This window comes from Eublepharis macularius, chromosome 5 (assembly GCF_028583425.1).
Source record: "Eublepharis macularius isolate TG4126 chromosome 5, MPM_Emac_v1.0, whole genome shotgun sequence".
Taxonomy (NCBI): Eukaryota; Metazoa; Chordata; class Lepidosauria; order Squamata; family Eublepharidae; genus Eublepharis; species Eublepharis macularius.
Window position 1 is genome coordinate 72,173,693 of NC_072794.1, and position 15,434 is coordinate 72,189,126.

At 41.7% G+C, this 15,434-nt stretch overlaps 1 protein-coding gene across 2 annotated transcripts in view; it reads left to right on the forward strand.

Annotated features, from left to right (window-relative positions):
- The window catches only part of NEGR1 (neuronal growth regulator 1), a 1,020,236-nt gene that overhangs the window by 817,054 nt on the left and 187,748 nt on the right, over positions 1 to 15,434 (forward strand). For both annotated transcript variants that reach the window (XM_054980097.1, XM_054980096.1), the window contains exon 6: positions 7,963 to 8,114. In XM_054980097.1, coding sequence (XP_054836072.1) covers positions 7,963 to 8,114 — 152 coding nt within the window. The remainder of the gene's footprint in view (positions 1 to 7,962; positions 8,115 to 15,434) is intronic.

The window sequence follows — 15,434 nt, forward strand, 5'->3', positions numbered from 1 at the left end:
CCGGTGCTCCAGTTGAAGTAACTTTATTAGAGATCCATTAAGTACAAAGCGCATAGACCGTGGAAATTGGCAGAAGTGACGTATGTGGGGCTAGCAATGTTAGTTATAGGGAATCTTCCTGCCAAGGGAAAGAGGACCATTAAGGGGGGTGGTGTAGTGAGACATTGTTTTAGAGCAGACAGTGAGAAAGATGAACTTATCTTTGGTTCTCAGGAGGAGCACCCTGCGAGCCAGCTTCGGCTGGCTGTCAAGGACACTTGCTCAGCTGAGCGAGAAAGAGAAAGTAAACATTTGTAACATTTGTAAGATAACCTGGCATGGAGCAATTTGTAAGATAACCCAGCATGGAGCACTCTCAGAAGCCAGAGGCAGATCCCATATACATTCATGGCAGATATACAGGGGCATATATGACAATGTATATCCCAACAGTCAAGACTGCCCCACTCCCTGACCACTGGAGAATGGAAGATTTGAATCATCACTTACTGTGAAGCTTCCTTCTTCGGTGGTCCTGAAGTGGGGCAGTCCTACCCACCCAAAGGACAAAATAAAGGGAGATTATGGGATGCACCCAAGAGATTCAGGTTAAGGACAGTATGTAAGACAGATAAACTAACAACAAAGATGCAATACATGTTACTGTGCATATAGTTAACATTGTAATGTTCTAGTTCAGGTTGTTAGTACAATAGGAAGATTGAGGGGGGAAGTCCTGTTCAGATGGCTCATATGGAGACACATGGCTTGGAAATGAACTGCAGAGCCAAGGATGAGCCCCTCCTCTCTGGGATCAATTGAGAAAACCAACCCTGCCTCAGGAGGAGGAGGAACTATCCAAATAGTCAGGACTGCCCCATTCCCAGACCACCGAGAAAGCTTCACAGTAAGTGATGATTCAAATCCATTTTTGCCAATTACCCAGTCTGCTGCAGATCTCCAACTTTCCCTTCATGCTATTCTGAGAGGCGGGAGTCTTTTTCTTCCAGAAGCATTTCAGACTGCAGCAGGAGGGGGGATATGAGAAACTCCTGCTGCACTAATAGAAATTCCTTCCACCACCACCAAAGATTTACCAAGAAATCCAAGGCACATGTTGCAGGGTACTAAATTTTCTAATACATGGAAGTTTTTTCTATTTCAGTAATATTTGTGCACTTTTTTAAACCTGAAAAATAGATTTTCCCCTGCATGGCGTTGGTAAGACTATTGTTTGCATGTGTCTAGAATGGATGGTATGCTTGTGCTGGAATGACAAGAAACACTCACTCCCACCCCCCTTCCCACAATACTGAGGAGGTATTGTGGGGAGAGTCAGGGCAGTGTCATAACTCTGTGACTATTAGGACAATATAAGTGGCAAGTATGTTTTTCTGCTCACTAGACTGGCATTTGAAAAGTTCTTGAAGTGCTCGCCTTCCCCTTCCCCCAGCAGTATGAGGCCAATCAGTCTTTTCAATGCAGATGACTGCACTGGGACACTCAGTACCTCCCAGCAATTAGCATTACCAAAGGATTAAAATATTGTGTTATTCTGGAACAGCACTATGCAAATGCACAGATTTTTTCAGTGTGATATTGTGCTGTTCTTGAGCAGCATTACCTACACACCCAATTTTTTTAAAGTGCACAGAGAATCATGTGAACAGCATGACAATTGCAGGAGGAGAGCAATGCAATCCACATCTGGTGTGAAATGGAAACTATGACTAACAAGGGTGAAAATAATTGATTACTTTGTGCCATGTGAAATCTCTGTTGCAAATGTGAATTTAGTAAGAATGATAGCAACAGCACAATTGCCACAGGGAAAAAATCGTCATGTAGAATCAGCCACGGTTTTGGTCTTAGAAAGCGGAGTTTCTATTGGCACAATTCTAGGCAACTATGGGTTTAAATAACATTTACATTTTGCTGAAATCCAAGCAGTCTTTAAGAAATGAAGGAGGCACTAAGGCAGAAAGTAGTGCTTTCTTCCTCCTAGATCTTTTTCCCAGAGATAAGAGGAAATGACTTTTTCATGATTCTTTGCCGTTTCTAAGGATAGGAGTATAATTGAGTTTGCATATACTCCTAAAGTCCAAGAGGGGAGAAAAGTGATAATTGTATGTAAAATATATGTTGCTGACATCTTGTTCAAAGAAAGATATTATAATCCTTCATCTTTTTCATGTTTAGTATGCGGTTGTACACACACTCATCTAGAAAAAAGCCCTGCTGAATATAAGTCAGAATATGACTTCTGGGTAAACATGTATAAAAAGGGGCTGTTAATCACATATCACATACAGTTTTAGACATACCTTCGATTTCTATATAGATTCAAATGTGTCTGACTGCTTTCTTTCCTTTCACTTTTATTTTTCATTAGTTGCTCATTAGATGGGCAAATCTGAAGATGAAACCAAAGATGGTGTATTAGTTGTATCTATTTGGAGTGTCTGCCCTAAACTAAAACATTATTTTGGATGTATATAGGAAAAAATGTGAATACATGCACACAGGTGAACTTAGAGAGATCCTGCTAGGAAGAACCAAGAGACAAGTAAAGGTTTGCAGGAAGAACCAAGAGAAAAGTAAAGGTTTGCAGGAGCAATGGCACCAAGAAAACTTAGTACCAGTACCAGCATCAGTACTGGTTCAGGGGTAGGATCAGCATGAAGTGGTGTGCAAAAGCATGCTTATCTTTGGAGACAAATATGTTGCATATGCAAAAGTGGTATTTCCGATGGTGTAAGTATTGCTGACCCTTGCAAAAAGGATCTCAGTAGAACCCAACAAATTAATAGAAGGATTTCATGATGGAGGACCTCCATTTTACTCTGATCCAATGCACAAATCTACAGTGCACTGGACGAAACTTTGGGTTTAAATCTCATCTATGCCAGGGAATCAACCACATGGGTCTTGATGAGATCACAGTTTCTGGTGCTCGATTTCCTGTGATGATAATGATGAATGAAACCAGTTTCTAATTAATAACATGTTCAGCTTTAAGGATGTAGTTGTCCTTTCTACCTTGCCCCTGCCTGAAGCCATGAGCTTCTCTAGGTCCGGTCTCTTATGAAATTGAAGCAAGATAAATCTGCTGCTGTAGGCTGATCCAACAGGTCCTGCTCAGAGCTTCTTTGATGTGCCTAGATGCTGTTTGCTGACTCTTTTATTCTGCTCTGTCTTGCCTCTACCTGAATTTTTCCTGGCCTGTGTGTCTGTTGCCTGTCTTTTTCACCCTTGGTTTTCTCCCTGATGTAGCTACATGACACACATTTGGGTCTGTTCCCTGACATTTGATAGTGAAAGAAAAAAGCATTTAATCTAATTTTGCAACTAGTTTTGTCCAGCAAATTGGCCGCAAATCAGCAGATCATCATCAGCATGCTCCCGAAGGCAGTGGGATTTTTCAGGCACCTTGTCATCCAGCAATTTCCCCCCTCAATCCCCCACATTATTGTTTACATTTCCTTGAATTCTAAAGCAATGGTGCTATGTGCTATGGTACAGAGATCTGCAGAAGAGGAAATAACAGTATGTGATCGAAGATGTACATGTCATGTCTGAGCCCCATCAATGCCAATGTTAATGATCTTTCTCTGCTGAACCAACGTATCCTACTGTAACTCAGTGTTATTTTACCAGTGTCATAACTATTTCTCCTACAGGCTTCCACAGGTGTTTATCTGATGGACTGTAACAGCTTCCAGTGTTTATGACCTCGTACTCTCAGCCTTTGCTATGTCTTCCTTCTTAGTGACTCACTTTGATATTACAAATATGTGGAACATTCTCACACCAGGAGAGCGCCAAAACCTTGTTTATGATTGGGAGGGGGAAAAGAGCAGACTTGAATGTTAAAAAAGAAGTCTCTCACACATGATGTCATGCCTATCAACTTTCACTCTTGCTGCTTAGATGCTTACCTTACTTCTGAGTAGTCCTATGGACATATATATGAAAATGATCTGATTTCTGAATAAAAACCATTTAACCAAGAACCTTTGTCTTGCTGCAATGGTCCAGGGATCTATCTACCATATCCTGACATCCATAGCCTGACATTTCGATAAGAATCCGTTTTTCCTCAGTACCTGCAACCCTTGGATAATGGCTACCATCTCCACGTCATTAGAGCCTGACTTGGGGCCACCAGTGCCAAAGGATCCCATCAATCAACTGGGACCAGATGGAACTCAGGAGAGGACCTCCAGAGAGCTGGTACCTGTGACCCACACTCATTTGGACTATCTAATGAACCATAATATCTCTGCTATGAGGGTACTCAGTGCCGCAGGAACCCTTCCAATGTATCATGAACTGGAAGCAATCCCTAAAACTGAGTCTACCTACCACCAATGGAATCTGCCAACCATGCGTGAGTGGAGCCCTCGCAGATCCATAACAGCAGAGGAGAGAATGTAACACCATGGAACAATATATTTTCGACATTCCCTTGAACTAGAAACCTATGTTGGAGAGCCAACAGCCAGGAGGGCCACCGCTTTAGTGACCCACACGGGCTGGAGCTTGAACTCACCGTAACTGGAGGAATTACAAATATTGGGGGACCCTGGATTACCCCCTGGCAATGTAGTGGAATATTGTGGGGTTGCCATCAACCCAGGAACAGATCCTTTGGATGCCTCTGAGCTGGGGGCTGTGGCCAGGCCACCGCAGCTGCGTGTGTTGCAGGATAAAGCAACACAATCAATGTTGCCGGATGTATAAAGGCAGGGGGACCATGGATGAACCCCTGATAACAGACATGCTTTGGTGGATTATATCGTCGAGGAAGGGATGGAATCCCTGGAATCAAGCGACTTAGAGGGGGCGGCTGGGCCAGAAATCCCTATTGGGGGACAGATGCCACAGATCGAGAGAGATGGGATGCATCCAACTCGAGAAGAACTAGCTCATGCCATGAGGATACAACAAGAATGGGAATGGAACCTCCTCAAAGAATAAGGAAACTCAAGTGCACAGGAGGCACTGGCAAGGATAATAACAGGAGTTAGCGAGGAGTCAGAGAGGCCCCCTCTGCTGCCACAGCGGGGGAGAGTCTCACAAATTAGGCAAGAACCAATAGACTTTGCAGGGATTGCACCACTGGAAAGGGGAAGAGCGGTTTTAATGACTCCCTCACAGTTCGTGGATGACCAAAGAGTTCCCTTAAGTACACAGATTCCGGTTGCAACAATGGGAATAGAGGGAAGAGGTATCATACTACCTTTTGCCCTAGTGACTGTACGAAATATAACATCCTGGGGAGTAGGGATAGGTATTTATGGAAGAGCACAATCGTCCATTCCCCCAATTGGGACCGGTGCAGGGGCGCCAACTACCACAATGGGGATGAGAGTGCCAACAAACTCACAGAGTCAACCTCCCCTAACAGTACCAATAATCTCCACTTTACTACCCCAAGGGGAGTGAAGATTCAACAAGGGGGGACCCAGGCAAGAGGGGCCCCACAGCCTTTGACCATACCTCCAATCGTGAGAGGCAAAGGGGCGCCCAGTACCACAATGGGGATGAGAGTGTTAAGGAACCTACCCATTCAAGCTCAAACAAGCACAGGGGCATTGGTTGTCACCAGTAGGATGAGGGTGCCCCAATCAGGCCAACCACAAGGAACCCCCATAATTGTCCCAATGGGGACAGGAGTACAAATAGGACACCCACAGGTGGGGGGTCCTCAAATGAATGTCTCTTAAAGAGTACAAATGTTACACATGCAAGTGGGATCCCCCAGTTAATATCCTGCAGGGAGCCCAGAGAATCCAAGCACAAGTTTTTCAACCACAGTATGGAGGGATACTGCAGGCTGCTCCAATGGGCTACGGAGCAAATGGAGCCTACCAGATACCTTATGTGGTGCAGGGACACTTGCACCCACCTCCCTTTGGAGCAGTCCCGATCCACCAGGCAGTGGGATAGCAGGGCCCACATACACTACCAAGTGTATCTATTCACATTTAGTAATTAAAGTGCAAGTGCTTATACATATTTTAATCTTACACAATAATACATTAAATTCCTCTGAAGTCAGTTGATTTCAAATATTCAGTCCAATGGGGTATTTCAATTTGACATTCAGTCCAATAAGATATTTCCAATCTACCAATGTATTCAAGTGTCCCATATGAGTCCACAAGAATCAAAATCAACTCCACAGAAAATATATAGGAGCACCAGTCATCTCGCAGTCTGAAGAATTTGGGGAGCAGCAGGGCTCCAAAGAACCGAAAAACTCCAGGCAGTTGGCAACGAGCTTGCCAGCTTTTTGTTTCACTCGTTTTGATGTTTCTTCTTCCTGGCCAATTTTCCTGCTGCAAAATTATATCCATAAATTACATGTATATTTTCAATTACAATTTGATACAAGTGCATTCAATCAAACATTGCTATACTCACAATCACGGACTACTCGTCCTCATAATTAATATTATCTTCATCAATTTCCTGAATTCTGTATTTTCAAAGCATGTGCCGCCCCCTAGTTAATTGCCATTTATATACTATGGAGTTGTAAGTTCATCATTTTGTTTAAGGGAGACATGACAGGGTAGACCCGTTCAAAGGAGGTAGGAAAGGAACCGTTTCAGTCACTACCGTAAGTCTTATAAGAATGCTGCAAAATCAATTTCATTGTTAAGTCCATTAGGGACTAAGCTTCCCATTCTAAAAATCCATTGTGCTTCTGCTCGTAATAAGTTGTTATTCATGTTATTATGTGGTTTAATAACCTCCAGAACCGAAAATCTCAATTCATGTTCACTTTTGTGGTGTGCTTGAAAATGTTCCACAAGCGGGGCTTCCAAATTCTCTGTACAGATTTTTGACAAGTGTTCTTGGACCTGGGTGCAAATTGGTTAATCAATGATGTAACTGTAGAAATTGAACTCCCAAAGAACTTGAAACAAATCTACCCAGTATTCCACTTCAGTCTTCTAAAAAAGGCTCCCCCACCTGATCAGTGGCATCCAGAAAGGGGACCCCCCACAACCAATGCTGGTGGATGGACATATTCACTATGAAGTGAAAGAAATCCTTGACTCTAAAATTAAACACAACAGGCTTTTCTACCTAGTCAGGTGGAAAGACTTTGATGAATCTTACCGGGAATGGGTAGAGCAATCCCATATGAATGCCCCCAGACTGATTTCAAACTTCCATAAATGCTATCCTGACAAACCTGGCCCTTAAGGAGGGGGGCCATCTTTAGGGGGCAGAATGTCATGTCTGAGCCCCATCCATGCCAATGTTAATGATCTTTTTCTGCTGAACCAATGTATCCTGCTGTAACTCAGTGTCATTTTACCAGTATCATAACTATTCCTCCTACAAGCTTCGACAGGTGTTTATCTGATGGACTGTAACAGTTTCCATTGTTTATGACCTTGTACTCTCAGCCTTTGCTATGTCTTCCTTCTTAGTGACTCACTTTGATATTACAAATATGTGGAACGTTCTCACACCAGGAGAGCGCCAAAACCTTGTTTATGATTGGGAGGGGGAAAAGAGCAGACTTGAATGTTAAAAGAGAAGTCTCTCTCACATGATGTCATTCCTATCAACTTTCACTCTTGCTGCTTAGATGCTTACCTTACTTCTGAGTAGTCCTATGGACATATATATGAAAATGATCTGATTTCTGAATAAAAACTATTTAACCAAGAATCTGTGTCTTGCTGCAATGGTCCAGGGATCTGTCTACCATATCCTGTCATCCATAGCCTGACAGTACATGAACAATTGCTTCCTTACATTAAAAATTACAGCTACTGGGACATTATGACAGTTCTCCAAGTAAGACACTGCCAGCACTGTTTAACTGTGTTATGATCTCAATCTCTTCCTTTCCCACTCCTGTATAATCTCATTCCAGGATTACAAAAGGATCAGACCCATGCAAAAAGCTTGGCCTTTGGCATTTAATAGACACTGTCTTCTTGTTTTCCCTTCTAGACTGATCAATGGACAACAAGGAATTACTATCAAAAACTATAGTTCAAGATCACTTTTAAATGTCAACAATGTGACAGAGGAACATTTTGGCAACTATACATGTGTCGCTGCCAACAAACTAGGCACAACCAATGCCAGCCTGCTTCTTAACCGTAAGTCAAGAGTAGGGGTCAAAAATATTCATGTTTGGATTGTTTTTCTTTCTTCTATCCTGAAAAACAGAACACTGTAGCAGTGTTCCTGGTGCAAAATGATTGTGACTCTTACCAGACACAGTGTTGTGCACACTTCCACAATTTGTCTTACTTGGCTGTAGACTGGTTTGAAGTGAAAAAGGCTTAAGCTCCTTCCCTATGGCTTAAGTCTTTTTCATGTTGGGTTAACCAGAGTGCAATGTGAATATGATTAAAAGGGCTGGTTCACACATGCCCATGGAATGTGGGTTAGACTCATGCTAAGTGTGGCCAGGATTTAAGCACACCATCCTGTGGGGAATGGTTTCTCCACTATAAGAACTTGCCTGGAGTCTGCCATCCATGCCACCAATGAATAAAGTAAAGAACTTCAGGGAAGCAGGACTTGACCCTTGACAGTGTTTTCATCAATGTGCCCTATATAGTGTAAGTAGAAGGCACAGGAAGAAGCAAAGCACCTTTTTGAAGCCTTCTGTGGGCATCCATTGCTGTAAACTGGCCTTGCATAAGTATCCTTTGTTTTAATAAATAGCATTAATTCATAACACACAATTATGAAAGATGTTACATGTGTGCTGTCCCCAAGTCCAAAAGGTTCTTTCATGTGTGCTCCACGTGAGTTAAGTAATAAGCACACCAGAGATAAATGACTTGTGCAAGATTTTGCCTACAGGAATCAGTTATTTTTTTTGGGGGGGGGTAACTATGTGTGTCTGCAGGAGCAGTTTGCAACATCGCCCTCCATGCATAATTCTTTTTATAATTCAATTAACTGACAATAAGCAATTCACTGACATATTTTATCAAGTGTTACAATAAATGGAATCTGATGAAAAATATTGCTCACCATATTTTTAAAATTAGACTTTGATTTCTTAATTAAAATGTGCATGAATAAATAAAAAGCTGGTGATACATTAGGAAGATACAACAAATAATTGAGTGGTTGGGGTAGGGTAATTAAAAAAGCTGCCAATACTGACTGAGGATACAGAGCCCCTGTTGGCCAGCTATCTTTATTCCCATGCAGTGCTGCAATTGGTATATAAAGACAAAGCAATTTTATCATGATTCTGTCACAAAGCCCTGTTATAGCCCTAGAGCAACAGAGTCCAGGAGTGGGAAAGATGACATACCTCAGCTTTGGCAAAATTCCCACTGTCTCAGCATCCTTGCTAATTAGCTGCTTCTCTCTGCATTCCCAGAAAAGGATTCAGCCACCTATGGAAAAGTTAGAAGATTGTATCTTATCATCAGGTTCCAAGGTAGTGCAAATTATGATTCCTCGGGGCTGCTTCCAGTGCTAACTCATTCCTGTGATGAAAAGTTTAAGTTCCAAGTCATGGACCCAGAAATACAGCCTTCTGTAAAATTCTCAACCTGTGTGTGTCTGGCTTGACAGCTAGACACAGGTGCAAGTTATTCCTGCATTACAATTTATCTTATAATTGTGGCGACAGCCAGGTGGCTTGAAGTGAAAGTTGGACTAGATGGACTGTTGATCTGATCCAGTAGAGCTTTCTCTATGTCCTTATGTTCATGGATGAGAATAATTGACACAATGAGGCATTAGGAGTTCTTGATTATATTTTTTCACCTCTATATGTATCTGCATGTGTGTGTTGTTGCATGCACATATACTAATATTCTGGCAGATGATTCATCTCATATACCTGATGAAGTGGTTTCTAGTCCACAAAAGCTTTAGGCAACAATCTACCTTTAAGTTGTCTTATGGTAATCCAAGAAGAAAAGCCCTCTTATCTACATGAACAAGGAAGCCCTAGGGTTTCGTACTCTTCTCTGACTTATCTTAGATCATTCACAATTCACTTTGTTTGTGTATGAAACTGTTGTCACTTATCAGAGAAGACAACACAACTGTTGTTCAGATATTCACTTATTCCGAAATAAAAGGAAGCAAGTTAAACGCTCTTGACCAGTTCATTTTAACTTCTGGTTCAATATGAAAATACAACAGAGTTTTCAGTGAGCTCAAGTTGTTGTTAGTACAGGATCACTGATCGTGTAAATAGATACAAGTTATACCTAGACAAAATGAATAATCACCAATCTTTTAAAAAGTCTTATTATATGTTTAGCACAGGGGTCACTAAACAGGATGTCAAGGATGTGCAAAACTATCCTGTAAAGAGAGTAAAGGAACGAATAGAGAGATTCAAAACAAAAATGTCCAATGTTTCCCTTTGTGAAGAATGAAGAAACACGTTAAATATGAATATAAATAAATTAGGAATGCTTTCCTCAGAGGAGTTACACTACTGCACAACTGTAGCGCCAATGGGTATGGAAGGATAAAAATCAAGTCTGAACACTCAGTGATCTAGTATTTTTGAAACTAAGCAGGTGATCAATGCCTACATGACTTTGTGCTGAGAACCAGGCAAAGATGAAAGAAAACAGGCTAAAGGATAAAAGGAATTGATGAAGTCAATGCAAGTATTCTCTCTTTTAATAAGAAAGAGCAGAGGGTCTGGATGCTAGAATGGATGCTTTTCAATATTTCTAGTTGATCAGTGCCTTGTGAGACTAGTGATCATGCTGCCTGGAGCACTGATAGACCATTGTGGCAGACTGCGACACAAACCATCAGCAGCAGAAATGAAAAACAAAATACTATAGATCATTTCATGATGCCGAAGGTAAAACAGCAAATAACAGTATTCTAATTATTTGTGTCTAAATCCTTTCTCTAACCTATTCTAAATATATTATTTTTGAGTCTGTGTTTCCAGAATATGCAGGAAAATGTTTGAGCAAAATGCTACTTTCACCATAGGGGTGTGTATAATGGATAGTCCCATCCTGCCATCTAGGGGTCCGCATCAAGCATTTTTTGATTGCATATTTGGTTGGCTTTGCTCAGCAGACTTTTCTGAGAAAGGGAGAAGATGCAGTCCTTACTATAAGTAAAAGCATGCATTTTTATGATTCATTAAATCCATTCTCCCAGAGGAACAAGCAGTAGTAAGGTACCTACTGAAGATAAAAAGCTGTTTGCAGAGGAACTAAAGGTGGAGACAATAAAAGAAGCCTCCTTTAAATATGAAAACTCTGCTGCTGAATTAGCACGTTGAGTTAAAACAAAAACACTTCTCTAAAAACAAATCTGTGAGATTGCCTGAAATGAGCACTAACTATTACTTTCTTTTATACAGTTATTACTTGTTTCCAACCACAAAATCAGAGAGAACAAAATTGCTAAAACAAGCAGTAAACAGAGCTGCATAAGCAATGTTCAGATTGCTAAAATGGAAAATGAAATATCTGCCTCATGAACAGTTCAGTATTCCAAAACCTTTAGCAGCAAGAAAAGGTGTACAGGATTGTTGTTGTTGCAGATAGGAAGCTGACAAGAGACACCACCTTGTATTTTCTTTTTCTTACCTCTTTTGTAGAACCAGCATTAAAAAGGCAGGCCAGTGACACACAGGATTTTTAAGAAGCCAATCATACTACATTTCCTCTTTCCTGGCAATATTCAGGTGGCTTCCTCACAGGGGTGGGATTTTGTGGTATCTCTGTTGCTGCTATGGCTGCAGGTAAAGAGCAGCAGCAACAGGGCTTCCACATCGCAGGTTTCTCATTTCCCTTTCCCAATCTCCTGTAAGTGGCTACTCCCCTACCCTGGGCCAGAAGAGCTTTTGTATTGTTTTCAAAAAATCAGCACTAGAATATCATGATAATAATAACATACTTTGTAAACCGCTCTGAGTGGGCATTAAGTTGTCCTGAAGGGCGGTATATAAATTGAATGTTGTTGTTGCTGCTGTTGTTATACTGACATACTATTGTAACAATAGGTATGGCAAGTTCTCTGAATTCTCAGCTTTTTTTTTTAAAGCAAGTCTTCAACTCCTTTTTCTCTGCAAGCAAAGGGGCTGGAGATTTACTTTTTTAATGAAATTTGAATATTCAAAGAACCCAATATACCTATTGTTACAGTAGTATATTGCTATAACAATATTCTAGTGCCATTTTTTTTAAAAAAAGTTCTCCACTTGTGGGGGGAGAAAATGGTGGCTGTGGGGACAGTGTTGGGGGAAATGACTGCCATGTGGACAAGAAAATCTAAATTTTCCCACATAGCACCCATCATGGCTTTATTGCAATCTTACCCCAAATTTCAGAGCAAAGCAGATTGAGAAAGATCAGAGAAAAGCTAAGGAAACCCCCAAAGGTACATGAATGCTGTGGAGAAGCAGGGAAAATCCCGCTTTCCAAAAGCATTAACATTCGGGCATAGAGTCCATGTGGAAATGGCCTTAGTAACAAAGTCAAACTGTAATCTTAAATATTTCTGTCCCTAGAACACAGGAGCTAAGGTTATTAAAAACAGGATTATTGCTTTCTATGGCCAGGAAGTTCTTGGTTCTGGTCTAATAAAAACTGATACTATGAATGTTGGATGAAACACTTCATATGTACTAATTTTATGAAAATATTATTGTGAATTCCTGCTAAGGTTCAAATGACATGAGATGTTAGAGATTCATGACTGGATCTTCCATCTCTTCAAAATTCTATAAATAGCAGCCATGGGGGATATTTGAATCAGTTGGAAACTGGGATCCACTACTCATCATTAGCTCTTGTGCAAACAGAACAGGTCCCTCAACCTTCTGGACTGGCTGACTGGGAAAAATACTCAGGGAAGAAGAGATCAACAAAGGTCCTATTCACAAAGTTGTGCCATTCACTGTACATTTGATCCAAACCATTGTATGAGATGTGATGTGAGCATAAATTTTGCTCTCACTTACTACAGATTTCTTAAATTTACTTATTCACAGTTGCTTTTATAGAATAGTTTATACATTATAGATTAGTTTGGTGTAGTGGTGTAGGGGTTAAGAGTGGTGGGACTCTAATCTGGAGAACTGGGTTTCATCTCCCACTCTTCCACTTGAAGCCAGCTGGGTGACCTTGGGTTAGTCACAGCTCTTTCTCTCAGACCCTCCTACCTTACAGGGTGACTGTTGTAGGGGTTATAATAACATACTTTGTAAACCTCTCTAAGTGGCTGTTCAGTTGTCCTGAAGCGTGGTATATAAATCGAATGTTATATCATTGTTGTTGTTGTTATAGATACCAGTGTCATCAGTTACTGTAAATTAGACATGGGCACGAATGGAAAAAAAACCGGAACACCCTGTTCATCGTTCATTGCCATCCACGAAAAATGAACAACGAATATGGACAAACATGAACTGTTCCCGGACATGTCCATTGTTTGTTGTTTGTGGGGGCCAGAACCACCCCCAATCCCACCCCCCCACTTAGCCCCCTCCCCTCAAACCCACTTACCTGGCCCTTTAAAGAATCCCCCCCTGCCGCCTGCCAGCTGATAGTTCAAAGGGCCCTGTCCTGGCAAAAACAGCAGTGTCTGCTGGCAGCTAGTTTGAGGGGTTACAAACTGACCTTCCCAAAGTCCAATACCCACCAAATTTGCAGGGGACATAGTCCTCACTGCCCTCTGAAGACCCCCCTAGTTTCAGAGAGATTGCACCCCAGGAAAGGCATGATCCACGGGTCTCCCCATTGGCTGTCATTTTCTATTCACAGTGGCAAAAATGGGACTCTCTACTGGAAGTACTTTGAAAGGTTAAAGGCAGAAGGAGTTCAGACAGAGTTCAGTCCCTGCCTCCAGTTGCCAAGGTGATTTATTGCAGGTGCCAGACCATCTGGCTTGACAAAGGGCTGCCTAAGGCAATGAACGAGGCTTGCAAGAACCACCTGTTCGTTTAGGATGGGGCCTCACAAACAGCTTGTTCTCAAACAGCAGATTGGGCCGTTCGTGGTTTTTTTCTGTTCATAATGCTGTTTGTGCCCATGTCTGCTGTAAATAAGGCCATCAGACACAAAAGATTTGCTGTGATGTCATTTATTATTTTGCTGTATATCTGAAAACTATAACTTTATTTCACCATGATGTAGAATAGCAAGCATTTCATATTATCAGACCTGGCACTCAAAAGGTTGAGAACTGCCTTATTCAAGCAAAGACAGTTATACATGATAATATTTTTATGGGATCTCAGTTGCATGTTCCAAACTTCCTATCATTGTGTAATGTCATGCAGCCATCACAGACTCACCAGTGTTGGATTACATGATCTGTTTCTATACTCCTCCCCCTCCCATATGTCTTATGCTCACTGGGGGTGAAAGGTGCTATAGAAATGCTGAGATGTGGTAATAACAATGGTGAAATGTAAATGTAAATACCACGTTGTCTCAAACAGCTGCTTTGGTGGCAGAGGAAGAACAGTGATTGTATTCTATTTGTGTGATACAGTAGCATTTTCTGACTAAACTGATTGCAGCTTAAACACCAAACTTCATCACTGAATGAAAATTCCATGTGGATTTAAAGCTGCTCTGGCCATTCTGAACAAGTAGTGGTTGAGAAAGGAAAAACAGGAACATGTATGTTCTCTAGATGGAAAAACTGCATATAAATCTCTTTGGAGAAAGGGAGAAAGATTCATAGGCTGAGGTTCAGATGCTCTAAACCAGTTTATGAAGAGGAAATTCAGCTCATGTATCCTGACTCCCTGCTTGATAGCCAAAGTTCTCCTTGACTTGTGCAAAAAGTTTGCTGCTTCCACATAGGATACTTACTGCACTGCTAACGACTAGAGATGGGCACGAACAGGAAAAAAAATGAACATGATATTCTTTGTTCATTGCCATCCACGAACATGGACTCATGAACAACCACGAACATGGCCCTGTTCACGAACATGTTCGTGGTTGGCTGTTCGTGGGGGCCAGCAGGCTCTCCTCCAGCCATCATCTAAGTCAAGATCCCTACCGCACCACTCCCAGAAACCTGACCTGAGCAGGCACCAGGAAAGGTACCAATAATAAATAATAGCTTAGCCCCAGAGCCTGGCAGCAGCTTTGGAACTTGAAGGGGTAGATCCCTATCCCACCACACACAAAGAAAATTCAAGCTCCAATGCACTCTCTCTATCAAAATGCCAACAGCAACTGTCTGTCCACTGTCTGCAAAGTCAGAGTTGGGAGACCCCCTCCCGCCTGGTCTTTGCTCCCTTGTTGTAACAAATTTGGAACTCCACACTTGAAAGGAAGACCTGCCTATCAAGCTAAATTGGGCTTAGATTGGGGTTTCCAGGGCAACAGCAGAAGTTCAGACAGAGTTCAGACAATCCCTGCCTAAGTTGCCAAGGGAATTGATTGCAAGTGCCAGACTGTCTGGCTTGACGAACAGCAACGAACAGCAATGAACGA